This window comes from Vipera ursinii, assembly GCF_947247035.1.
Source record: "Vipera ursinii genome assembly, chromosome: 2".
NCBI lineage: Eukaryota > Metazoa > Chordata > Lepidosauria > Squamata > Viperidae > Vipera > Vipera ursinii.
In genome coordinates this window covers 74,087,796-74,113,991 of record NC_139513.1, presented here as the reverse complement: position 1 = coordinate 74,113,991, position 26,196 = coordinate 74,087,796, and the positions used below count along the sequence as shown (strand labels likewise).

The window sequence follows — 26,196 nt, the reverse complement described above, 5'->3', positions numbered from 1 at the left end:
TAATTATGAGAGGGCTATTTTCTTTCAAATTATTGTCTCTTGAGACTAATTATTTTCATTTTATAAAGTATATAGTAAAAAAGTAGTGTTTTTGTTTAAATTTAAGGTTGGTAGAAATAAACCTAGAATTGATTTTAAACATTTACATCAATACAGTTTTTCTTACAGCATTTCCTTGGCATGTGCTGTTTGCCACAGTCTCTTCCATAATCTTAATTCACTTTTATAAGTTATAGGTAATGTGGGTGATAATTTTTTATTCTCTGAAGAAGGAATGCTGTTTATATATTTTCTGAGAATAAGAATGTGTCTTAATGATGTCAGGAGAGATGGCTGTCTAAAGGAAGAATGGACTTCTTTGCAGTAGCATTTGTGTAAAATAGCTGCTATAAAGGCTATTTTCTGGATTTGAGGTCCAAAATAAAATGGTATGCAGAGATTAAGGTTTGGGTTGGTTGGTATTAAATGCTCAAAGGGGACTTGTAAATAAACTCCAATAAATCAATACTTTTAAGTAAACCCATGTTAAATAAGTCTACAAATGATCTAAAGTTGGGCCCTACATGAATGATTAAGTAACAAAAAAGATTATTGAGCATTGGAGATAGGTTACTATTATCTTCAGTGGTTAACTGCTCTGTTTTGGTAGCATTCATCATTGTATTGAGAGAATATATTCTGTGACGCTAGACAGATATTATGCATGTTCTAAAAAAGCCTAAATAATAGGAGCAACCAGACAGTAGACAACTTTAATAGGAGGCTTTTTATATAATGGAGTACTCTGCCCATTGAGAAACAAGTTAGAAAAACATTGAACACTGAATATTTGACAGTGCTAAATGTAATCAGCTAAAAACAGGCTAATGTGGAGGCAAAATACCTTATTGTTTAGAAAAGTGCTAGATGTTGGATCTGACTGAGTAATAATCTCTATAGCAAAATGAAGAAATATGAAAAAATTAAGAAATTTCCTTAATGCGTAGTCAGTGGGGAGAACATAAACTAATACATGTTGTTAATGATTCATTTCTTTGAAACTGAGGCACCACTTATGACGTAATCAAGTTTCAGATATATATATATTTTTTACAGAGGTTCATTCTGAGACATATCTATGTCTTTTAATTAGTTCAAATGAATTTCCTTCTGAATTAAAGTTAGGGCCCAATATAAAGATCCTCACCTACGTTTCATCAGTCTTGGGAACCATAATATCTCCTTTTTATAGAGAAGATAGTAGTATATTTGCTTTTTCATAAAAGTAGTCTGCTAACTTACTCTCTCATTTATGTCTTGCCCTTTCTTCAAAGCTTCAAAGCAGCATGCAGTATATGGAATATGCTTGAAAACAAGAAGGTTTAGAGATGAATCTGGTGTTGTATATCAATACACGGCTGATGATGTTACATGGAAACAGTGCTTTCTATGCCCCTCTTTTACCTTTAATAATTTAATATAGTGTATTATTTATTACTGTTATTTTAATGTTTGTGGATGGCATAAGAGTCTGCTAGAGTCGAAGCAGTGGATAAATTGCATAAATAAATACTTTATTGCAAGCGGCGTGGGATGATGGAGACGAAAGTTCTCATTTACTCAAAGAAAGCAAGATGGGGCCATGGAATGATGAGATCTAATCTTGCATCTTTCCATTGCTGATACACTCAACAGACATGAGGTATTGTCATGTAGAGCTGTGTGGGATCCCTCAAAAAAAGGTGTGTTGAATGATGGGGCGTTGTTCCCTCCTCCCTGCTGATAAATAAATAGCTGGTTCTGTTACCAAAGATAGCTCTTTGGCAGCATGCTCCTCTGTTGTGGATGGGAGTAACTTTGAGTGACCCACTAGGACCGCGTACTTGCCTGGGAAGAGAAATCTAGAGGGCTGCAGCTCTCAGTAAGAGCGGCCAGAGGTCTTCATCTTCTTCCTGCAGTTGTTTGTATTTTTAAAACGCATCTCACTTTTTAATATCACTTTTTGAAGCTTAATTGTTAATAGCCTGGCTGAATGCTAATTTGCCTATACCCTTTCGCTTGATTACAGATGTAAAATTTCACCATCTTATTTCGGAGCTTTAAAATACTTATGCCACAAAGAAATCGGTGGCATTGGGTGCTTTTTTTTTCTTTTTTCTTTTGCAGTGAAAGTGATTGAATCTGATTTATACCAGATTTTTACTCTTAAGGATTTTGAATTTTACTAGTTTTTCCGAAAAAGAAGTCTCTTGCTTCATTTTACTTTTGTATGTATTCTTGTCTTTTTATTTTTAAAATGATGGTAATTCCCCCCCCCTTTTTTTTTAACTCTCTGATCTGAGAATCATTATCTTAGCTGCTTCTGTGGTTAATTTGTTATGGAACATCTACTTTTTTTGCCCTTGAAAAAGAACCGTTTACATTCTGCTGTGAAAGCTTGGTTATAAGAGAGATGTGGATTTTATAAAACGAAAGCAATAATAAATTAGGGGCTTTGAATATTATACTTTATATATGTTCTATAATTCCCCCCCCCCCCCGAAGATATAAAAGACAGATGGTACTCAGATGAGTTTAATGTTAAAACCTTCTTGGAAAAAGTTTTGCTTGAAAATTGGAGATTTGCTAGAGAGGGGTGTCAAACTCGCAACGTCACGTGACGTGTCGCGACGTATCACGACTTTTTTTCCATTGCCGGTAATGGGGTGGGCGCAGTTCTGCTATGATGCATCTGGCCCGCAGGCTGGCAGTTTGACACCCCTGTACTACAGGAAGCTGAGGGGGTCATTAACAAACGGGAATGTCTTAGGAAACTTGATGGACTTGTGCAATAGAGCCATTATGTATAACTAGAAGACAGCAGTCAAAAGACATGGTGTTCCAATTTGCAGGAAAATTTACTGAACAAGTGCTATGGAGATATCTTCAATGGAGACCTACCTTTTGGGCAGTGAGAAGCAGCTGTTAGGAAAGATTCCATTTATAATTTTAAAGGAAAGTAAATATGATAAACTGGAAAGAGTTGCTTTTACTACCAAGAAACAATCAATCAATGGTATTTCACCCTGGATGGATCAGAGACAATGGTTGCAATGTTTTATGAGAGACTAAAGGGTGCTTGTGGACTTTCTGAGAGTTAGATACAAAAATAGATTGTTAACAGAGGCCTTTGAAGTTTAGCTTTGTTACTGGGAGTACCTGTTAATTAGTTTTTTTTTTAAAAAAAAAAGTAGATAGATGGTAGGTCAAATTGCTTGATTGATAATAGATTTTGATATTTGTGATATTTTATAATGTATAGCCATTCTGCAAATATAGATGTAGAAGTCCCTAAACTGTGGGCCTGTTTTGCAGGGGGATGTGAACTATTGTTGCTGAAATACATTTATCAGTATTCTACCAGGGGGGACATTTTATGTGTATGTTTAATATTTTGTTTTATACACTTTTTTCCTTCATCTTTGTTTTTGCCTTGTATATTTTCTTCTTTCTTTTTGGATTCTGTATTTTAACTTTGGAAATAAAAAAGAAAAGAAAAGTCATGTATACCAATGTATGTGTGCAGAACTCTTCTATATAGCAGGCATCTCAATTAGCCTAGATTCCCCTTAGGTGGAGGAATTTAGATGATTTAATTGATGAAACTTAGATAACCTTTGCATGCATGACTAGTATGGTGCGTGGATGGGAGGAGGGGCTAGGTCCAGATTATTTTACTTTCCCCTTCAAAGCATAAGGCAGACATGTCAAACACAAGGCCCGGGGGCCGGATCCAGCCCACGAAGTGGTTTCATGCGGCCCGCGAAGCCATCCTGGAAACAGTGAGGGAACGGCCCCCACTGCCTTGGCCCTGGCCCAGAGACCCTCCTTCTGCCAGAGACCCTCAGATCTGTCCCACTCCTGCCCAGGCCCCCATAGGCACCCTTGATGCGAATGATGTAGAGCTGGCCACGCCCACCCAGTAGGCCATACGCACTTTAGCCACACCTACCCAGTAGGCCACGCCCACTCGGCCCCCTGAGGGCAACTACAATGCCGATGCGGCCCTCTATGAAATTGAGTTTGACACCCCTGGCATAAGGGATGATCTTATAATACTATACTATATCCAGTGCTTTTTTTGTAAAAGAAAAAGGTGCCGGAACTCACACATGTCATACAACCCGCCTTGCCTACCCTACAAGGTTCCATCCCAAAAAGGTGCCGGAACTCCGTTCTGAGCGTTCTATGAGGAAAAAAGCCCTGACTATATCATTAATGTTTTATACATGCATGGAAATCCCCCTTCAGAATCTCTCATTGGGGAAAATAACACTTCCTCTTTCTACAGAGGCTTGCCTCTGATTGGTTGATCCCTGTGATATCACTATCACTTCCTTCATTAACTTTTATAGCTTTCTTGATTATATCAGCATCAGCATCTACAAATGGGGCTGTTACAGATTGTGATTTCTGTGCTTAAGAATGTTTTCTTTAAAATTAGACAGCCTGTTTGAACTAGGAAGAGGCAAAATACAGTACTGAGTCAGAACTGGATATGCTGATTAGTCTGCCTGAAGAATTGCAAAGATATGGGAATGCTCAATTCAAGCTGCGTGCGTGGAAAAAGAACAGCAACTATGATTTTGAAGCATGACTGTACATAGTCTAGGCTGCCTATATATAAACACGATTTTAGCCCATTTCAGTGGCTCTGCTATTTTCAGCAGAAAGCTTCAGAGTTAGTATTCTGACATATAATATGTGAATGTAGCAGCACGCGTTATGTCTTCAGATAAAATCCGGTACAGTAATACAAGTACACAGGGAATACTTGAATCAGACCTATGATAAACAGACAAATCAAACCTATAGCAACTGTTTAGTTGGTGATACTTAGTTTCACTTGAGGCCTAATAGAGGAAAAATAATCAAGTTAATAATTTAACTAATAAATAAAGATGAAAGAGTTTTGCCAAGCTCCCAATTCTTTAATCAATAGAAAACTCACTAAAAGTGAGTAGAAATGCTCTGGAATAGATCTTTACCTCATTTAACCAGAGAAAAAGGTTCCATATAGCTATTGTTAAAAATAACGACAAGAGAGCAAGACATGAGATGGCATGGTACCTGAAAGCTAAAACTTTGTGAAATCTATAAGGATTTATGAGGACCTATGACTTTTTTCCCCTCTAGGCAGTACTGCTTTGTATTGTATAACTAATGCTTTATTTTTACTCATCTGTGAAGCATGGGAAGTGGTAGTATTATTATTAGAAGATCTGTAAGCCAGACTGGTTTTAAAACTTTTGGAATAAATATTATATTAAAGGATTTTTGCTGCAACGTATCTTTAAAATGGGAAAATAATTCTCTCTGAGAAATACAATAATGGAGGTAGATCTCTCTCTTCTCCCTTTTCTTTTTAATGATGTGGGACATTATCTTAAGTTCAGGTAAACATAGGGTATTGGTTTTCATCAAAATAGCCTTCAATATTTAATAGATGAGCCTTCATCTAATTAGATGAGGCAATCAGGTGTTCTCCAGATGTGTTGGATCTGCTGGGAATTGTGGAAAATTTAGCCTACCTGAGAAAAGCCAGTTTAAATTAGCCTGAGAAATATTTCAGTTGACTACAAAAGAGGTTTACAGCTGCCATTAGTGCAACATTTTTAAAGTCTATAATTCGAGTGTTCTTAACGACAGTACTCCGAAACCTGGCTAGATTATGTCCCTCATAAGTTAGGTTATCTTAGGACCTAAGACTTAGGTGAATAATGGACAGCTTGTGGTGAAAAAATTACTTGCCTTCTGGCAAATCAATAGAAGTAGATTTATTTATTTGTTTGGCTATTTTGCTTTTTTTCCTATTGTGTGGGTATGATTGATATACCATGTATGATCTGATGTTACCAGATTTTTCTACAATACCAAATTTTTCCCTTGTCACTTTGATTGGCCATCTCAGCGCCTGAGCACACCTGTTCCTAAAGATGTCATGAGAAGCACAGACCAGCATGCCTTCTGTCTCTTGCTAATGCATTCTTTGCACTTTGAGTCACCTGGGACTGAGACAGGCCATCTGCTTTCCAAAGGCCATTCAGTGCACAGCCTATTGTCCCAGGTTTTTTGCTTGGTAGGAGGCAGTGCAGCCTGCTTCATGCTTGTTGCCCTTTCTTCACAGCCCTGGGTCCAATTTGTTGCCAAGCTTCCACCCTAGGGCCAGGCAGGGCTGGGTCTTTACTATACTTTACTTTTATTAAATTTGTATACCGCCCTTCTCCCGAAGGACTCAGGGCGGTGAACAGGGCATATATAAATAGAGAATACAAAAATTAAAAGGAATTAAATAATCGCCCAGATAAAAACAATAACAGTATAAAGACCCCATTAAAAACCCTAACATCCCCCATCAGGCCAGGCCAGCTTGTTCAAATAAGTGGGTCTTCAGACCGCGTCGGAAGGAGCGAAGGTCCGGTGCCGTCCGGAGCTCGACCGGCAGCTGGTTCCATAAAGCCGGAGCGCCCACAGAGAAGGCCCTCCCCCTGGGGGCCACCAGCCGACATTCTCTGACCGGAGGCACCCTGAGGAGGCCCTCTCTGTGGGAGCGCACAGGGCGGAGGGAAGTTGACGCCGGCAGCAGGTGGTCCCTGAGGTACTCCGGTCTTGTGGTATGAGAGGAAGGAAAGGAACAGCAAGGAGAAGATCTCTCTTTCTTGTGTGTTGCAGCTGTTCTTCCATCTTCACTCACACTAAATATCAAGTAAAGCAGGGGTGTGGGCCAGACGCGTCATCCGGAAGCCGTGCCCACCCTATTGCCGGCAATGGCAAAACCGTCCCAATATGTTGTGCGACATCACGTGACATCGCGAGTTTGGCATGTCTGAAGGAAAGGGTCAGATTCACTTATTTGAGCACGGTGGCCATATAAATTGAATAATTAAAAAAAAAGAATAGACTGAGCCCAAGGATCCTTGACGTAGCCCTGAAAATATGTGTATGTGGTGATGGTGGGGGCAGCAAACCAGGCTGAGACAGAAACTGAAAGGCATTTGAAGAGATACTTTACAAAATGTATTGGTATGTATTGGTCCGTGAAGCACTGAAGTAGTTGCATCCTCCAAAACAGGGGTCTCCAGCTTTGGCAAGTTTAAGACTTGTGGACTTCAACTTCCAGTATTCTTCAGCCAGACATGGTAGCTGGAGCATTTTGGAGTTAAAGGTCCATAAATCTTAAAAGTTGCCAAGGTTGGAGTCACCCCTGCTCCAGAAGACTCAGCATAACTCCTTCAAAGGTTTCATAGGTTGTCTGCTTGCCCAGTCTCTTTATTTTAGCAGCAGATCCAGAGCTTGTTCAATGTATGTCTGGATTCTTCCCCTGAGCAATGTGCCCTGAGTATGTTTTTGTTGTTCTGCTGCAGGTGCTGCCTACTTCCAACCAGTCGGTGCAGACATGCTGCTTGCTCTGCCATCGGGAGCGCAAAGACTGGGGAGGGCCATCCCACAATGGGCTGGTCTCCCCAGGTGAGCGGCTGCCCCCAGACTTTGTACCCACACTGGTGCAGAACCTCCTGGGAGAGATGCCCCTGTGGATCTGCCAAAGCTGTAGGCAGAGTGTGGAAGAGGAAGAAAGAAGAGCAGTCCAGGAACAGGCTCTGGCGGTAAGCGTTCAACTGTAGAGAAACATTTGCAGGCCCCGTGACTCACTCCAATCAGAGGCCATTGGCCAGCAAAGGGTAATGTCTGTATCAAGGCTTACTCTGGATTTTGGCATTCTCCAACTTGATGAACACAATTCTAATTGCTTTTGGGCAAGGTTGTGAGAGTTGCCAGCTGTGACATTGTTAGGTGCTTTTTTGAGCAGTTACAGGCTTTGGTTCTTCTTTTGGGTCACTGTTTCTTTCCTGGTAGTAAGAAAGGAAATACAGTTAAAAGCAAGACTAGGCAGGTCTGTCTATCCTCACCCTAAAGATCCTGTCGGGACCCACCCCAATCCACGTCTTAGGAACACAAAAACTCTTGGAGTCAGTTCTAGTCCCAAAGGAATTTTTACTAGGACATGCTTGGTTGTGGAAATACAAGACAGGACTTGGTATTGTTTTACAAACTGAAACTTTATAAAGAGTTCCCAGTTCAACCCCCTTCCCTCAACCCCATTTGGTCAGCCCCTCATCATTTTACTTCGTGTCATCCCTTTCGTGGGAAAAAAGGAAGTTCGAATCTTTATGGTTATTCCCTTCTTCCTCTACAGATTCAAATGAAGACACAGGCCAGATGCCTTCTTCTCTAACCCTCCCTTTTGTTCCCCCAGTTCAAAAGGTTCCCTTGGTCTTTGAAATAACCTAAGGCAGGCTGAATCCACATGCGCTCTTCCTTCCTCGGGAGATGGCAGAATCCATGGGGGGGGGATAATGTTTTAAACATACATTTAAACATACATTAGCAGTGGGCTAATGCCTCCTTAAGTAACACCAGCTGCCTGCAATTAGTGCAGGTTCGAGTCCCACCAGGCTCAAGGTTGACTCAGCCTTCCATCCTTCCGAGGTAGGTAAAATGAGGACCCAGATTGTTGGGGGCAATTAAGCTGACTTTGTAATAATGCCGCTTGGGGGGGCGAAAGCCCTAATAAGCAGGCATATACATAGAATGAAGGCTACTGCTAAGCTTGTAAGCCGCCCTGAGTCTTCGGAGAAGGGCGGGATATAAATGGAATTTTAAAAAAAATTATGAATGTGATATAAATGGATTCTGACAGATCCTTCAATTTTACTCTTTTGTGCTATTGCTCTAAAGGGTGCTACCGAGGAGGAAAAAACAGAGGTCCAGTGTTACATTCCCACATACATTAGTCAGCAGCTTACTTTCCCTTGCACAGGTGATAAATTGGAATGAGTGGCTACTTAGCCATCAACTCTCTTCCCAGGTCTCACTGTCACATACAGCCTGTAAGTCACAATCCTGCGGGGCAGGCTCCCACTCCTCTTCGTCTTCATCATCATCATCCTCGTGCCACGGGAACTCGGGAGACTGGGACCCTAGCTCCTTCCTGTCCGCGCACAAGCTCTCGGGACTCTGGAACTCCCAGCATGCAAATGGGGCAGCTCAAGGGAGCTCCCTTGGGGGAACACCTGTTGTACCAGGTAAGTTCATGTTGGCCCTGGACTAGTGCTTGTTTTCTCCCTTTTGGTAGTGGGATTTCCTTATAGCTTCTTCACGGAGGCTTTTGTCTGTTCCGGGGATGGATATTGTACAACTATATTAAGAAAGTGCTTACATCTGCTGGTCCAGAAAAAGTAAGGTGTCTTCTCTTGGGGCCAAGTAATGCTCATAGGAAAGCTTCTGCTTACTAGGTTTATCTCCAGAGATCTCCAGAGACCTCTTATGATCTTGGGACCAGGAAAAGATTCCACAAGTGGGGAGGTGAGCTAGGGGCCTGGAGAGCAGCCAGCTCCATTTCTGACTCCGTTTCAGGTGACAAGCACCCCGGCCTTCCTCCGGAGTGTGTCAACCAGGCCCCTGCTGTAGGAGGTGGGCTCAAAGCCTGTCCTTACAGCCACACGCTTACCCCAGCTCCCAGCGGCACCCCAGACTCTCCTCTGCCTACCTCACTCGACTTCTGCAAAACGCTTCCCAAGCAGTTCAAGAGCATGTGTCGGAGACCCACCCCGCCAGGTCTGTATAAGCAGGGCCAAGGGAAGGCCAACAGACCAAATTGGCAGGGCAAAAAACACCACTATATTGTTGGGCTCCCAATTGAAGGCTCTTTCTTCCTCCTGGACTACAGAGAGCCTTTTTCTTTTGGTTGAATTTGGGGCTTTTGTGTGACAGATCCAAGCAAGCCACGGTTGACTTCTTTACCCATCTCTGTGGGTTATTGAATGGGCTTAGAACTTAAAGCATCCTTTATGTCCTGTATTGGGTTGGAATTTCTAAAATGCTCTGGGAGAAATGTCACTTGTGGAAGTGCCAAGTTGAACCCAGTGTTGGGTTGGATTTTACTGTGGTGTCTAGATATGTAGCCTTAGACCCTTCGACAGAAGGAAACAGTAGTATATGGTGGGGTGTATTTGATGTATGAGCTTAGTGACTCAGGATATTTTTATCCTCTCCATAATTCATGGAATTTTCTGCTGGGAAGATTAGACCTAACATTATCTTGTTCCCATCTGGCTGCAGGAGAGGCCTTCCACTCCTCGGAGCACCACCGGCATGTGGACCTCACTGCTCCACCCAACAGCCCCACAGGCCTCCCCTCACAGCCACCGGCACTCCTTCCTGCAAAGCAGATGCCTGCCCACACTGGGCCCTACAGCTCTCCTCCTCATGTTCACTTGAGCTCTTCACCGCAGGCGGCCCCATTTCCTACACCAGCCCTTAGTCCACATGCACCGGCCCCCAAACCAGGAGCAGAGTCCCCTCCTACTGGATCTTGTAAGAGCCCACACTTACCCACTGCCAATGTGCCACTCCTGAAGATTCCACCTCCTGTAGGCTGCACCCATCCCTGCAACGGGCACTGCAGTGGTTTCTTGGGTCCACCTACCGCACCACATCAGCTACCTAGCACCAATAGGTAAGTGGAATTCTGACTGCAGTTTATTCCCAGTATTATTAATCAGGATTCTTGTTGCATTTCATAGTTTGCTTGCTGGTCTTGCCAGATCTGTTAAAAATCATAGCTCTCATTGGATACATAGTTTTGGAATATCTGATTTTAGATTGAGAGTAACATCATACAGAACATCATATCTACTTGGTGTAAATTAATCCTTAAAACATCAGGCAAACCAGTGGTCTAGTTAGTAGGCAGAGCATTAGTCTCTTTTTCAAGTACAGTTTTGTAGGTTTTTGATAATCTGATCTTCTCCTCCTATGTTCTTTCTGACTATCAAAGAGGGGTGTTGAAGAACTCCTGTCAAGCTATTGTTGTCTTAAATCAACTCTTAAATCAAAATCTTAGCTTTAGACAACTCCATTTTATGTATATTTGTTCCATTGATGACTGAATCCTAATATGTTTCATCAAGCGTTAATGTTGCCATATGGAAGGATATGTGACAGAAGTTAAATAAGAATACATTGCTTATTGCTTTTATTTCTTTTAGTGACAACAGTAAAAAGTGAAAAATAGTGGTAAAAATACTGTGTACCATAAAACAAACAACTCCAGACAATTAGACTACTTTAATCCCCACTGTCCCCACTGTTGCCCCATTGTCAACAAAAGAATAATTCACATTATTGACAAACATATATCAGAGTCTACTCTACTAACCAGGAGTACCTTTATCTTTCCACCATTGTATAATTTCAGTGTTGATAAATCCCTGTGTATAAAGAAATTACAATTTTTGATGCCTTGATAAATGTTGACTATTGGAGATATAAAAACGAGTGTGAGTATTTCTTTATTTAGACAAATTTATATGGCTACCCATCTTAAATAATTCTGGGTGCATAACAACTAACACAACAGCAATAAAAAACACAACAGAAATTATGATTAAAATAATGTTTATTACAGAAGCAGCAGTTGACCTAAGGCAGTTTGACAGTTCCGTGAATTTTGACCTTTACTATGGCAAGAAATAGAATAGAATAAGCCAAAATTGTAATGAATTAACATTCCACATTCCACTATAAGAAAAAGCAAGACAACCATAACAAACCATTGCTGAATATGCTCTGGGATGCAGTATTCCTGTAGAAAAAAGAGTACTTTTTTCTTGTTGTATTAACCACATTTTTATCAGAAGACACATTTTTCAGTTTTAAAAACAATCTGTCATTTGCTAGAACAGGACATTCAGATCAAAAGATCATATAAATACTATTGCCCTCTTACTCATTTCGGAACATCAGATAATTCTTCCAAGTTCTTTATTAAATGCAGACTTTCAGAAGCAGTGGTATTTCAAGTCCAAATAATAAATGATTCAGTAAATGGTTCAAAGCTATCAAGGAGAATTCTGAAATAAATCAAATTCTTAAGTTTTATAAAGTTTTAAAACTCCTTTAACAGAGCTACTTTGGTCTAAGGTAATCATGTTTTAAGGAATGAATACGTCTCCCATTATTCTTAGAGTTGATCTTAATTGATCTTAGAGTTGATCTTTTCCATATATTTCTTGTAGCACAAACTTACCTTGAGAAGGATCCCAATATTTTTCATGATTTTGGTAGCTTTAATAATAACTTTTCAACTGAGCCTGAAGAAGAGTTAAATTTTGAAAAACCTTGTTTCAAGGAGTAACTGAAGCTAAAATAAATGCTCAGTGATGTCTGAAAATGGGTAATTAAATCCCAACATCCATTTCTCAACAGGCAAATAAGGGTCCCTTCCATATAATTTATGGAAATTCTGCTCCTCAAAATATAATTTAATAGTATACTGTATAAATTCACATAAAACAACAGGAGTAAAAATAGGAGTAAAAACTTCTTAAAATAGAAATCACCTTTAGAATTTAGAATGTTCTTCAACATACTCATCCTGTCCCAAATACTCAAATTCTAGATATATCTATATGTTGTTTTATTTGTACTAGAACTGGAGAAGATTTTATTTGTACCAGAACTGGAAATTATTATTCCAGAACAGGAAGCGATTTGTAGTGTCTTGAGTGAAAAACCAGAATGTCGAGCCATCCTGGAATGGTTGGATTGGCACATTCCAAGACAAAAATTGTACTTTTTACAACTGGGATTTGAAACTTGCATATCCTTATCTTTTGGAATTGAATAGGGGGGAATGGAGGTCATTAGAGGTATCTGCATTGTATCTTTCCATACAAATATTCAAGGTAATTCACAATTTTATAAAAGTTCATTGAAAACACTCTCTCTCTCTCTCTCTCTCTCTCTCTCACACACACACACACACACACACACACACACACGAACAATGGTGGATTAATTCCAGGCAATGGCTCATTTAGGCCATTCAAACCAATTTTTCTTGATGCAGGAATCCATTTTAAATTGTTTCAGACTACCTTGACTGAGAAACAGCTGTCTCTTTAGGTCATGACTCCATTATTGAACCACTCGTACTATTTAGAATTTATTCTTATGTATAAATGAAATCTTTATTCCTGCAGCAAAGTCATTATTACATGTCTTCTTACACTGTAGATGAGGGAGAGTATGTTCTGGCTTTATTATACATGATCACATCCATGCATTTGATGATAGGATGGTGTTTGTCCACAAACCTTTATTCCCACAGTTAAACATAAGTCATTTATTTATTGTAGGACGTAATTTTGTGCCCCTGACTACTTTTCTTTCCCTTCTTTGAACCTGTTTGAATGTATCTGAATGATGTTCAAGTGTGGCAATCAGAACTGGAGACAAAGCTTGAAGCAGGTGCTGCACTGTTTGGGTGGAAGTAGGCCTAGGATCTGAAAACGGAAAGTTTTGGCATGGAGGGAACCCCAAAAGTTGAGATACCTTTTTCCAGCCCCCTACTCTATCTAAGTAGGCAGGGTGGACATGAGGGCAAATGTCCATTAAGCATTTATTTTATTGGATTCGTATCCCACCTTTCCTCCAGGAGCATAAGGTGGTGGGCACCTCACTGCCCTCCAGTTTTTCCCCACTGAAACAACCTTATAAGGTAAGCGGGGCTGAGAGAGAGCAGGATTGGCCTAAAGCAGGGGTAGGCAACCTCGGCTCTTTTATGACTCATGGACTTCAACTTCCAGAATTCCTGAGCCAGCTGGCTCAGGAATTCTGGGAGTTGAAGTCCACGAGTCATAAAAGAGCCGAGGTTGCCTACCCCTGGCCTAAAGTCACCCACAGATGAGGGTTGACTTGGGTTTTTCCTATCATGACATATCACTTAGTGTTTCTCAATCTCAGCGAGTATAAGATTTACAAATTAGCTCAAGGTGGCCTAGATAGCATTCTTTTCTCTTTTATTTTCCCCTGTAACAATCCTATGAGGTAGGTTGGTCTGGGAGAGGATCTGTGGCTGAGCGATTTGCTCTTTTAGAGGAAGTGCAACTTTGTTTCTCAAACATGCTTTCTGTCCTAGTCAGACAAACCTTCTCCTGACAGTATTTCTATTTTACTTGGATGGGGCTTTAATATGCTGGCATTCATTCAACTCATTCCAGACATTAGACATCAATCTAGCGCAGGGGTAGGCAACCTCGGCTCTTTTTATGACTCATGGACTTCAACTCCCAGAATTCCTGAGTCAGCTTGGCTGGCTCAGGAGTTCTGGGAGTTGAAGTCCATGAGTCATAAAAGAGCCGAGGTTGCCTACCCCTGATCTAGCGTGTCCACTGGAAGTTGAGAATCCCCTGTGCATGTTCTTACCTCCTTTTCCCCCTCTTTCTCTCACAGGGACCCTGCCTGCAAGGGTCATAAGTTCCCAAACGGTACAAGCTGTCATGCACCACAGTCCTGTGAGGCAGATGAGGGACTTGGGGAGGATGAGGACAGCAGCTCTGAGCGTAGCTCCTGCACCTCATCCTCCACTACCCAGAAAGATGGGAAATTCTGTGACTGCTGCTACTGTGAGTTCTTTGGCCACAACGCGGTAAGTGAAAGCGCTGCCATCAGCCATCCCTAATCTGTACTTTTAGACTTCAGGCGAAGCTTGGAAGGACACCTTTCTGGCAATGGAGGCACTGCACCTCCCTTTCACATTCTAGCGCTGGCCTTCCTCAAGCCGACTTTACGCCATCCAGACTGTTGTTTTTGTTCCAAGTTTTGAATCCTGTTAATATTTTGTATTCAGTGTTTCAACTGGGATTTCTTCACCAAAAAAAAAAAAAAGGAGGGTAAACGCTTTAGATCGGCGAGTTTCTCAACCTTGGCAACTTTAAGATGCGTGGACATCAATTCCCAGAATTCTCCAATCCACGCATCTTAAAATTGTCAAAGTTGAGAAATGCCGGCTTAGATGGATGAGACTTGCTTGGCAAAAGTATTGGGCCAAGGAAGGGGAGAGCAGGAAAGATGGGAGTTGTATCGCTTGGGAATAACGTTGGGGTGGCAACTCAGTCTTTTATATACACAACCAACAGTCAACTCTGTCCACAGCCTCCAGCTGCTCCAACAAGTCGGAACTATGCTGAGATCCGGGAAAAGCTGCGCTCCAGGCTGACCAAGAGGAAAGAGGAACTTCCTCAAAAGCTGGGGCATAGCAGTAGCTCGGGAGAACCAGCTGTAGACCACCGGGACGTAGATGAGCTGCTGGATTACATTAACAGCACTGAGCCAAAGCCTCTGAACAGTGCTAAGGCTGCCAAGCGTGCGCGCCACAAGCAGAAGAAGAAGGTGGGCTCGTGTGCATGTGAAGAGCGGGTAAAAATGAGCATCCTAGAGCTAGCAAAGTGGTGTAAGGGAAAAAGAAGGCTACATAATAGATGGCTGTTTATTTATTTAAAAGATTTGTATGGTTGCCTCTCTTAGAACACAGCTCTAGGCAGCTCTCAACAGTAATAAAGCCAAAAAGTAATTAAAGCTTTTGTAGAAACAAAAAACAAAATGCCTCTTAAGAAAACCTTCCACAAAGGTCCATTTCACCCTACTGCAGCACCTGGGGAAAGAGCTAACTCTTTATGGCCTTGCTGAAATCTAAATATCAAATAAGGATAGGTTTGGGCAAGAACTGGCTCAAAAGTATAAATGTTGGTCTCTGAATCTGGGTGTATGGACAGATAAGTGGTTTGATGAAATGAAATACAGTGGTACCTCAGTACTTGGCGTTAATTGGTTATGGGAAGTGTGATGGGTACTAAATAGGGCAACGCCCAAACAAACCTTGTAACTTACCAGGTAATCCTTTGTTTTGGCCAGGAAGATTTTTCTTTCTATCCTAATACTTTGCGTGAACTTGATTCTATGCCTCTGTTTATACGACCCAGGATTGCAGTAGCTTTTTTGGCTGCTGCTGTACACTGCTGGCTCATAGTCAAGTGATCGTCCACTAGGACTCCAAGGTCCCTCTCACAGATGCTGTTTTTAAACCAGGTCTCACCCAATCTGTATTTTTACCTTTGGTTTTTCCTGCCTAAATGTAAGACTTTGCTTTCCTCCACATTGAAACTCATTTTGTTGGATAGGGTCCATTGTTCAAGTTTGTCAAGATCTTTTTGGATCCTGAGTTTGTCTTCTGGGGTGTTGCCTACGGTGTCATCTGCAGATTTGATACTAATGGTCAAGGGAACGGAGCGGGAATAAGAAAGCATTCAAGGTGGGCTGGACTTAGATCTCTTGCAGGCGCACAGGGATTCATAACTTATTACGCTTTTGACCCCTCCTTCGGTTTCAGCTTGGTCATCTCCCACAGTCCCTTTTCCTATATCAGTGATCTTCCCAGCATGGCCGACTTCCTGTTCACCCTCTGTGGCTGTCCTCCTTCTTTTGCAGCAACTTTCCCAGCATAGGAACTTCCTGTCTGTTCCCCACATCTGTCCCCCTCTTCCTATAGCAGCGCGTAAACAGTGGCCGAGTACTGGGACATTTTCACACCAAAATGAGTCGAGAACCGAATTTGTCAAGTTTTGAAACAGTCAGGTACTGAGATACCACTGTATATAATACATTTATAGTCGTCCGAAGTCTGTTTGGATGTATTTTCATAATTGATATAAATTCCAAAAATGTGTGACAATAATTAGCTCATAACATTTTAACTTATAAATGGATCGCCAACCCCCCCTTTTTTTTTTCAAATTCTGCAGAAAAAGTAGACTTGAAAATACTATATGGTCTACTCTTGAGTTTGGTCGCAGGAGTCTATTAAATATGTGTGTCAATCTCCCAATAGCATTGTAGATTCTTTAGGGATTAATCCAAAAGCCCTTTTCTCCATCTGGGTATTCTTGAGGCTGAAAATATGAAGGTGTGTTACAGCAAATCAGACTATGATGTTCTTTCTGAGCCCTGCCAACCTGAAAGGGTGAATGCGAAAGAACAGCTGTAGAGGCAGCTGGCATGAAGCTCGTAACATATTTCCCTCCTCCCTTTCCTTTACTGTCACTTTCCAATAGAAAGACATAAAGTTCACGCTCTTGCTGCAGGATCTGATCTGCCCCCTATAAAATATAAATAAACCAGAAGTTAGAATGAGTTGAGGATTTTTTTCCCTATGGTTAACTAAACGAGCACTTCAGCTATTTACACTTTGAACTAAGTCAGGGAGCTTGACAGTTTATATTTGTTTTTCTGCTCACATTCTTCATTCTTTCCTGCATGTTGCAGTGCCATGAGCTGAGCTTAGAGCCAGGGATGTAGCAGTCTTGGGACTTGTATACAGAGAAAAAATTGCTGTGGGAAATTGCTGTGGGAAATTGCTGGCAATGCGTCTCTTCCCTAAGGTTTGTTACTATAGCACAGACTTTGTATATGCCATCTTATTAGTTTCCAGGGTCAATCCCCTAGGATGCTCTGCGGTTTGTGGCAGTGCTTGCCTAGCGGTGTCAGAGTCGAGTGTGACAGGCTGAAAAGCAGAGGCCAATTCGTTAGCCTGGGACCGATTCCTATCCTCCATCCCACTAAAGAGCTACTCGTTTCAGTTGCCGTTTGATCTGCTGAAGCGGCTGGTGAATTTATACAGCTAATTCTGGTATTGCAGGAGAAGGAAAAGGCCCAGCTAGAGGCTGAGGCTCAGAAGCGTGTGGATCGAAGCCCGCCTACAGGTCAAGATCAGGAGCTGCCTGAAGAAAAGCTTCTGGAGTGGCCCCAGCTGGAACTAGAGCGAGTCAACAGCTTTCTGAGCAGCCGGCTACAGGAGATCAAGAACACAATCAAAGATTCCATCCGCGCCAGCTTCAGCGTCTACGATCTCAACTTAGATGTGAACGACTTCCCCAAAAAAGCCGCCGTGCTGGAACAGAAGAACCTTCTCTCCCACCTCAACGGCTCCTCTGAGTTGCAAGAGATTGACCTTGACCTGTCTCCACTTAGTCTGAACGCGCCACATAATCATTCCTTACTGAGAAACGAGGTGGGTCCTCGATGGGCTGAAAGCCCTGGGGAGGTAGTACCGCTGCCGGCCTCCGAAAACGGCGTGGTGAAAAGGCTGAACGCCGTACCCAATCTCTCTCGCATGATTTGGGTACAGTCGCCCAAGCCAACAGACTCTCCCCAAGAGATTGGAGCTAACCATGAATCCAAGGAGGCGGCGGCGCTGGGCAGGGGAACGGAAGCACTGGAACAGGCGCCCATCGCTGGAAAGCAGAGGAAGGGTAAGCGGCAGGGCTGCCCGGCAAAGAAGGGGGAAGCTCTCTCTTCCAATGATATTAAGGGGACAGTGCAGAAGAACCCTTCCAAGGCCAACCTTTCTGAAGCCCCAAGAGGCAGCGGCAGTGCAGAGCAAGGCGATGGCACCAGAGGGCTGCGACAGAGCCAGGGATGGAGTTGCAGTGGCTCTAAGGCAGACAAAGAGAAGAGCGTTGAGGGGAAGAACCGGAGAGGTGAAGGCAGAGCTGATCAGACTGAGCAAGAGCCTGCTCTGTTTGGGCCCGAGGACCGGCATCCCCCCCACATAGCCATCCCCGATGATTTGCCTCAACCAAAGGGCAAAGGCAAGAAGAGTAGGAACAAAATGGAGAAAACAAGCCCTTCCATTGGTGAGTATCAGATTTCCTCCATGCTTTTTACTCCGCAACTCTACTTTAGGACCTGGTAAAAGCCACTTACACATCAAAAGGGCGGGCGGTTCTGGACCACCCGAAACCTATCAAGTGTATATGACGATGTCACTACCGGTTGTTTGCAAGTCAGGAAGGCTTGCAAACTGAAATGGGAGAATTGTTAGGTTTCATCCTGAACGGTATAAACAGTTTGCTACAGTCACATTTTACAGCACTACAGCAGCTTTTTCCAAGCTGGCGTTTTCCGAATTGACCCCCTTGGCACAGGCAGTTTTTAGGACCCCTAGAGTGGCCTATGTTATACCACTGCTTGGTGAACTGCACTGGTTGCCGGGGGCAATTCAAGGTGCTTGGCTATCGCCTTTAAAGCTCTGCATAGCCTTGTTCCCGGCTACTTGAGGAACCGTCTCACCCCGATGGAAGGGCCCTTCCCACCTGTGCCAACAGAGGAGGCAAACTGGATTGCATCAGCCAAGGAGTTTTGGGTGGCAGGATCCAGAAGAGCCTTCTCTGCCGTGGCTCCTGCCCTCTGGAACATCTTGCCCCCTGGGGTGAGATTGGCTCCCATCCTCCTGATGTTTCAGAAGAGCCTGAAGACCTGGTTCTGCTAGATGGCCTGGGGACCCAATGGGGGAGCTTCCTACTGGAGGTGGTTGAAAACCTAATCCCACCTCCCCGCCCCCATGTATTTGGCTCCCTCCTTTGCCATCTTGTGTTAGTGATTTTATTTTATCTGCTTTTTATCCTGTATTTGATGATTTCAACGTTTTTATGCTGTAAGTTCCCCAGAATCGTTTGACGTGAGATGGGCAGCAAATAAACTTCATAATAAGATAAATAAATTCTGGGAGATGCAGTCCCACTGTGTCTGCAAGATAAAAGTTTGGGGATGGCTGGCCTAGAATCTCAGCATCCTTTACAAAAAGGCCTTACTTAATATGGTACTTGGAAGAATTTTACTGAGTCAGGGAACTAAACTATAAATACTTTTTATGCCTAGTTTACATTTTCCTGTAAGATTTCGAGAGGCTAGAATGTTTTGCTAGGGGATGAGGTGGCTAACAGAGGAGAGAGGTGTGTTGATAAAGAATTATTGTGTATGGGAAAAGGGAAGAGAGAACATTAATGCTAAATACAACCTGGAGCTCCTAAAATGTTTTTGGCCTTCTGTTCCCTCCAAAACCAGCCATTATGCCCAGTGATTCTGGGATGAGCGTGCAAAATAACTGCAGGGCATCAGAGTTTTTGCCTCTTGTTAAAGCTCGCTTTTCATTTTACTCTCACACTGTTTCCCTTGCAGTTGTGAGAGTGAAAAATATTATGGATTTATTTAAAGTTGAGAATCATATTAAGCCAGGGAGGGCCACATGGAATTTGTGGTTCAAATATTTGTGTTTCTCTGGAAAATTTTCTTTCCACCTCAATCTCCCAAGTGTGTTGCTATGGCACAAATACAGAATAAATTACAATGAAACTGTGAAAGACGCTTTGTTTTCTTTATTTTAACCTGCAGGATGTGGCCTTCAACACATTTTGCATCAGTGTAGGAAAGTCTGTGCTGTGCTTAACAAGGAAAGGAGATCCTCACCATTGACCTTTTCTTTTGAATTACTAACCTTCTTGTATTGTACATTGCTAGATGATGTGTTCCTGCCCAAAGACTTGGATAGTGTGGAGATGGATGAGACTGACAGAGAAGTGGAATACTTCAAGCGGTAAGACTTTGTCACATCGAAACTGACCTTTGGGATCTTTTCTCCTCAGCTTCCACACGGGAAGGAGATCAGTGGCCTGCAACTCTCATACAAATGTCACAATGAATTAATCTGGTTTATTGAATAAGCCACAACTTGTTCAGTGCACACAATATAAAGGTAAAGGTAAAGGTTCCCCCGCACATGCGTGCTAGTCGTTTCCAACTCTAGGGGCCGGTGCTCATCTCCGTTTCAAAGCCGAAGAGCCAGCGCTTGTCCGAGGACGTCTCCGTGGTCATGTGGCCGGCATGACTAGACTTCAAAGGCGCACGGAGCGCTGTTAGGAAGCAGTATAGGAAGCTACAAACCATAGTTTATAAATCACAGAGCTAGATTGTTGCACAACTCTACCCCAAACCATATTACGGCTTAACGGTGTTTGAACCCTATTGCAAGGATGAGATTGGCTCAAAGGGAACGGAAAAGAATATTCTTTCGTATTGCAAAGTATTAATTTGCAAGGAGGTGCGGTGATACGCACACCAGCCTCACAGTCCCTAATTGTAAGTATCATCCATCAAGAAGATGGTTAGGAAGTGGAAGCTCAGATGCACTGAAAGGGAGATTTTTTTGGTTGTTGTTTTTTCCCTATGAATTTCATTCTCATAAGTGGATCAACAAGGAGGAACTCACAGATTTTAAGAATGCGATGAGGATAGACTGTGGAAAAATGATGATTCCTAGGAAAATTGAAAGATGTAAAAAAAAAGGGAAGAGATAAGGTAGAACAGAATAACAGAGTCTCAAAGAACCTTGGAGGTCTTCTAGCCCAACCCCCTGCTCAGGCAAGAAACCCTATACCATTTCAGACAAATGGCTGTCTAGTTTCTTAAAAACTTCCAGTATTGGAGCATTCACAGCTTCTGGAGGCTGGGTGACAAGATAGCAGTGTTCCAATATCTCAGGGGCTGCCACAAAGAAGAGGGAGTCAAGCTATTCTCCAAAGCACCTGAAGGCAGGACAAGAGGCAATGGATGGAAACTAGTCAAGGAGAGAAGCAACCTAGAACTAAGGAGAAACTTTCTGACAGTTACAAAAATTAACCAGTGGAACAACCTGCCTCCAGAAGCTGTGAATGCTCCAACACTGGAAGTTTTTAAAAAGAGAGTGGACAGCCATTTGTCTGAAATGGTATAGGGTTTCCTACCTGAGCAGGAGGTTGGTCTAGAAGACCTCCAAGGTCCCTTCCAATCTATTGTTGTTGCTGTTGTTAACATCACCATATATTTCATTAGGTTTACTGATGTGTAATTCCTGCTATTAAGGTTTGCAAAGCAGGGCTAATGGGTAGATCAGTAAGTGAGGCCTCTTTGGTGCTCTCTGAGCTTGATTATTTTCTTACACATTTCATTACGAAACTAGGTAACAGCATCAGTGCTAGTAAGGAGTGAGGGTTGCTCTCAATTTATTTTCTTTCAAAGCACTCCTACTAAAATGAAACTAGATATTTCGAGGCATCCAAGAGAGTATTGTCTATCTTAGTGTTCTGTTCTGGCACTTTGGTAGCTGAATCTTTTAATAGAAATGCAAGGTAAATATACTGTTAATAAATAGGAAAGGTTGACAATAATTGCTAATGGAAAGAATCATGTTTCCAGAGCTAGTTAATTTTTGGCCATGTTCTTCAGAGAAGGTATAAAACGACTCTGACCAATATATATTACATCTTCTGTAATTTATTCCTCTACTGTTTACCTCCCTATTGCCTTTATGGCAATCTGTCTCAAAGCTTCCTACTTTCTAAGCCTTTAGTAGTTGCTTATTCTGCTTCTGTATGGCAAGTATCACATTTATTTGTTTGTTTGTTTATAAAAAATTTTGGCCTCCCATCTTACCATAGGATAACTCTGGGTGGCTTACAGTTACATCGCAGTTAAAACAAATCTTTTGTCTTGAGATTCGATACAAGGCAGTCACACCTGAAGCATTTTGGTATGTTTTTATAAAACAAAGCTTGAAAGATATTTAATGTTTCATCATAGGGAATCAAGGGGACTTAAATAAACTCCTTGTTCCCTCGTTTGTATCTTAGAGCCACAAAAGTATACGGAGTGGAAATCCACGCTAAATATTATTTGCTATCCATCCACTCAACAGAAAAATTGACCCAAATAGAAGCAATACAGTACTGAGCCATACTTTTTACACTGCCAGCAGCAATATCTGCAAGGTTGAACCTAGCAAAGTGACACCAATGAAGTCATGTCAGCATAAACAATAGAGTAGATAACACAAAAGCAAAAATATCTTTCTCTGGATACTGATTTAAAGTTTCTACCTAACACTACCTGTGTGCACATTTGAATTTGGCAACCTACCTTCAAAGGCAACATTATTATATTCCAACCCACGATCATTACTTCCCCATAAAATAAATAGTTAAAAACTTGTAGCAAAATTTCCTAGCAGTTAACCATCTTCTCTCTGGCTATTCAGCCACTCAGAATTGCCTCTGATGCAGGTTCAGCACTTTGTCCAATCTTTATAAGTCATCAGGGTCTAACAGTGTCATTATTGGCTATCTACAAATAATAGTTTTGGTGAAGAATGGCTGATGGGCAGCTGCTGGTGGCTTGGAGGGTAAAGTCGAGAAAGGCTAAGAGGAGTAGGTTTTTCAGAAAGATCAACTTCTCCACTAAATCAGTGTCCCAAGTATGAGAGGTGCAGGATGCTGTTTGTTAGGTACGAAGTGTACTACTGTAAACTAGTCAGTTAATAGTTGTGAGGTCTGTTGAGACCTGCACATTAATTAATTAATTGCCTGAGAGAGGCCTGGATCCACTTACTGTTTTTCTCTGGCTTTGCTGTTGCAGCATAAACCATTTCTTTCTGCAATGTTGAGTACTCTATAAATACCTTGAAAAGAAGCTAGCCGTACACCACTGGTCCCAAGTTCTGGGAAAAGCATGTGTGCGCTTGTCAAGGAGAAGGCAGTCCAAGTAATATTAACAGTAGGGAACTGAATGAGGGGGAAATGTCTGAAACAATCAATTTCTCTGATCCACAGATCAGTCTGTGGTCTCAAATCTGTTGCTCTTCATAAAGTGGCTGCCTAACAAGTTCCTGATGTCTCAATTCTGTGTCTATAGACAGAGGAGTGACCAGTGTTTGTGTGTGTAAATGGAGAAGATGATGAAGTATACATTTGTATGACTATACGGTAAGACAAATCACTCCTCCGTTCTGGGATTCCTCACCCTTTACATCCCCTGTATTGCAGGTTTTGCCTGGACTCAGCCAAGCAGACCCGACAAAAAGTGGCTGTGAACTGGACCAATTTCACCCTGAAGAAAACCACTTCGAGTGCAGCTCAGTGAGGTGTGCGGTGCAGCCCTGGTATATCTGCAGGGCCCCACACCTCGCCTTCCCTCTCCCCAAACCCATAGACAGACACTTGACCTCACTCACCCTCGGCCCTCCCCTTTCCCCCTCCCCATGGGGCTCCCATCCCTAGCCTATATAGGCAGGGCCTGGACAGCCCGTGTCCCTCACCTCTCAGTGTTCGACGTTCGGGGAGATGCTGACTGAGCCGCCCCAAGCCCAGGGGCAGTCTTACTCGGCCAAGGCCCAGCGTGGCACAGGGACCAGGCTGCACCCAATAAAGGACTTTTTAATTTTTTATTTTATTTAAAAAATCCATCTTCTCTGTTGTTTGTTCTGCCTTCACTGGGCCTTTGGTGCCAGGGCGTGGCCCTCTTCGTGGCAGGTGTAGCATGATGGAACCCCCCTCTGCTCTTGAGCGCTTTCTTACATGTTGCTTCAACACTGTTGAGTTTCATGAGGGCAGGAGGTGCGCAAGGGGCTCCCCTTACTAAGGAGCAAGAAGTTGTCTTCTGCTTTGAGAAGTAGATACTCCCTTGCAAAATTACAGTGGCAGAGCTTCTTTGTGTGATACAGCCCTTGTCTGTTTCTGTGTGTGATACAGCCCTTGTCCGTTTCCAGAAATTGCACGTCATTCAATGTGGCTGTGTTACCTTATTTCTCAGGGAATGTTATTCTCTCAGATCAACACACCGTACAGTATTGCTACTGGGATCCTACTAGTAGTAATAAGAGCTCTCGTTTCATTTCAGACAGGTAGCCTATGGCCATGACAGCCAGCCTGAGCAATGCTGATAAAAGTCTGCAAATTTTAATCTTTTCTTTTATTGTCTTCTCCCCTGCATCTAATAATCATTCTGGACAGTTATTTCTTCAGCACAGGCAATTCTGTACACTTGCTACGTATGAGCAGCACACACCTCTTTGTTTCTTCCCAAGCACACACAACAGAATTATCCCCCATTGGCTGCATCAAACATAGTTGTGCTCTTTGCACATGAAGATATACGTGTTACGTCCTAGAAAGACATATTTATGGAGAGTCCTCATGTAAAATAGTCTTACTGAAGAGTAAAACTGCACATCTGCTGTGTCATAGATTATGTACTTAAAATCAAATGTGGAGTGTGACTCCATTCTTTCTTGCTGCACCAAAAGTCCATCGTTCCGTGGCTGTTACCTTTTCACGTGTTTGCAAACTCGAGCCTCTCTCTAAGGGTTTGGGTCTTGCTGCAGTTGGTCACCCAATTCCTCTGATACAGGGATCATCTGATAGGGCTCCTTGTGTGTGACTGCAGAAACCTGATTGCATCTACTGTAGATAATCTTACAATCCCACAGCCGAGCCCTATTTTCAGCTCATGTACAGATAGTCCTCAACTTGCAGCAGTTAATTTAGTGATTGTTCAAAGTTACAGTGGCACTGGAAAAAGTGACCAATGAGAGCGTTTTTCACACTGAACAATTGTTGCAGTATCCCCATGGTCGTGTGATCAAAATTCAGACCCTTGGCAACAGGTTCATATTTATGACGGTTACAGTGTCCCGGGATGATGTGATCCGATCGCCTTTTGTGACCTGACAAGCAAAGTCAGTGGGGGAGCCAGATTCACTTAACAACCGTGTTACTATCTGAACGGCTGCAGTGATTCGCTTAACATCTGTGGCAAGACAAGTTGTAAAATGGGTCAAAGCTCACTTAGCTGTTTCGCTTGACAACAGAAATCCTGGGCTCACTTGTGGTTGTAAGTTGATACCTACCTGTACTGGTTAAGCTATTGTCATACCAATGATAGTGCATCTGAAGCAAGTGCAAATGATGTCATTCCTTCTAAGGTGTTTCCTAGCAAAGGAAACTGCTGTTGTTTTACCATGGATCTCTCTTTGGCTTACACATATTTGCCCCTTTTCCTTTAGAGTCTCTTATACCAGGGGTCCCCAACCCCCGATCCATGGACCGACACCGGGCTGTGGTATGCCAGAAACTGGGCCACACAAACAAGCGAAGCCCCATTCGTGGAATGTAGGCAGCACGTGCAACCACGCCCCTCTGCTCAGTGGAAAAACCTCTCTCCACAGAACCGTCCCTGGTGCCCAAAAGGTTGGGGGGGGGCTGTCTTATACAACATTTAGTTCTTGAGCTCTACTGGATTTAAATCTGCCCTTGAATATTATACTGAAGCACACTGATTTAATCACTCTAGCAACGTAATAGGTATTATCATCTGTCCTTACGTGATGCTAGCTCCTTTGCCAAGTGTTGGGGGGTGATTCCCCCTTTGTATCAATGCAGGAGGGAGCAATTGTTGTTGCCTGCATGATATTGTTTGTGACATATCAAATCTGACTCAAGAAATGAGTAAGCTCCATTGCCAAACTAAATTTCTGGTGCTATCCTGCCTCCTCCTCCTCCTCCTCCTCCATCTGATGAGACTGATGGCCTTCCTACTTCCCAGAGGGCTTGAAATATATGATATCATTATCAGCAAACTGATCAGATTTTCTGTTTCTTTAAAGTTGCCGTGAAATATTTTGTGTGAGGTGAT

At 42.6% G+C, this 26,196-nt stretch overlaps 1 protein-coding gene across 4 annotated transcripts in view; it reads left to right on the top strand.

Annotated features, from left to right (window-relative positions):
- The window catches only part of FAM193B (family with sequence similarity 193 member B), a 40,140-nt gene extending 15,311 nt beyond the window's left edge, over nt 1-24,829 (top strand). Inside the window, exons 2-10 of one of the 4 annotated variants that reach the window (XR_014491096.1) lie at nt 7,383-7,622; nt 8,885-9,101; nt 9,433-9,633; nt 10,138-10,534; nt 14,314-14,509; nt 15,016-15,252; nt 17,555-18,551; nt 20,340-20,449; nt 23,550-24,829. Coding sequence is in view for 3 of the 4 variants with exons in the window: in XM_083351724.1 (XP_083207850.1) it covers nt 7,383-7,622; nt 8,885-9,101; nt 9,433-9,633; nt 10,138-10,534; nt 14,314-14,509; nt 15,016-15,252; nt 17,555-18,551; nt 20,215-20,290; nt 23,550-23,646 (2,658 nt within the window). In the remaining variant the exon portion in view is untranslated. Of the gene's footprint in view, nt 1-7,382; nt 7,623-8,884; nt 9,102-9,432; nt 9,634-10,137; nt 10,535-14,313; nt 14,510-15,015; nt 15,253-17,554; nt 18,552-20,214; nt 20,291-20,339; nt 20,450-23,549 lie in introns of all 4 variants that reach the window. The other 3 variants (XM_083351724.1, XM_083351725.1, XM_083351726.1) reach the window with 3 other exon arrangements.
- Nucleotides 24,830-26,196: the final 1,367 nt, after the last annotated feature.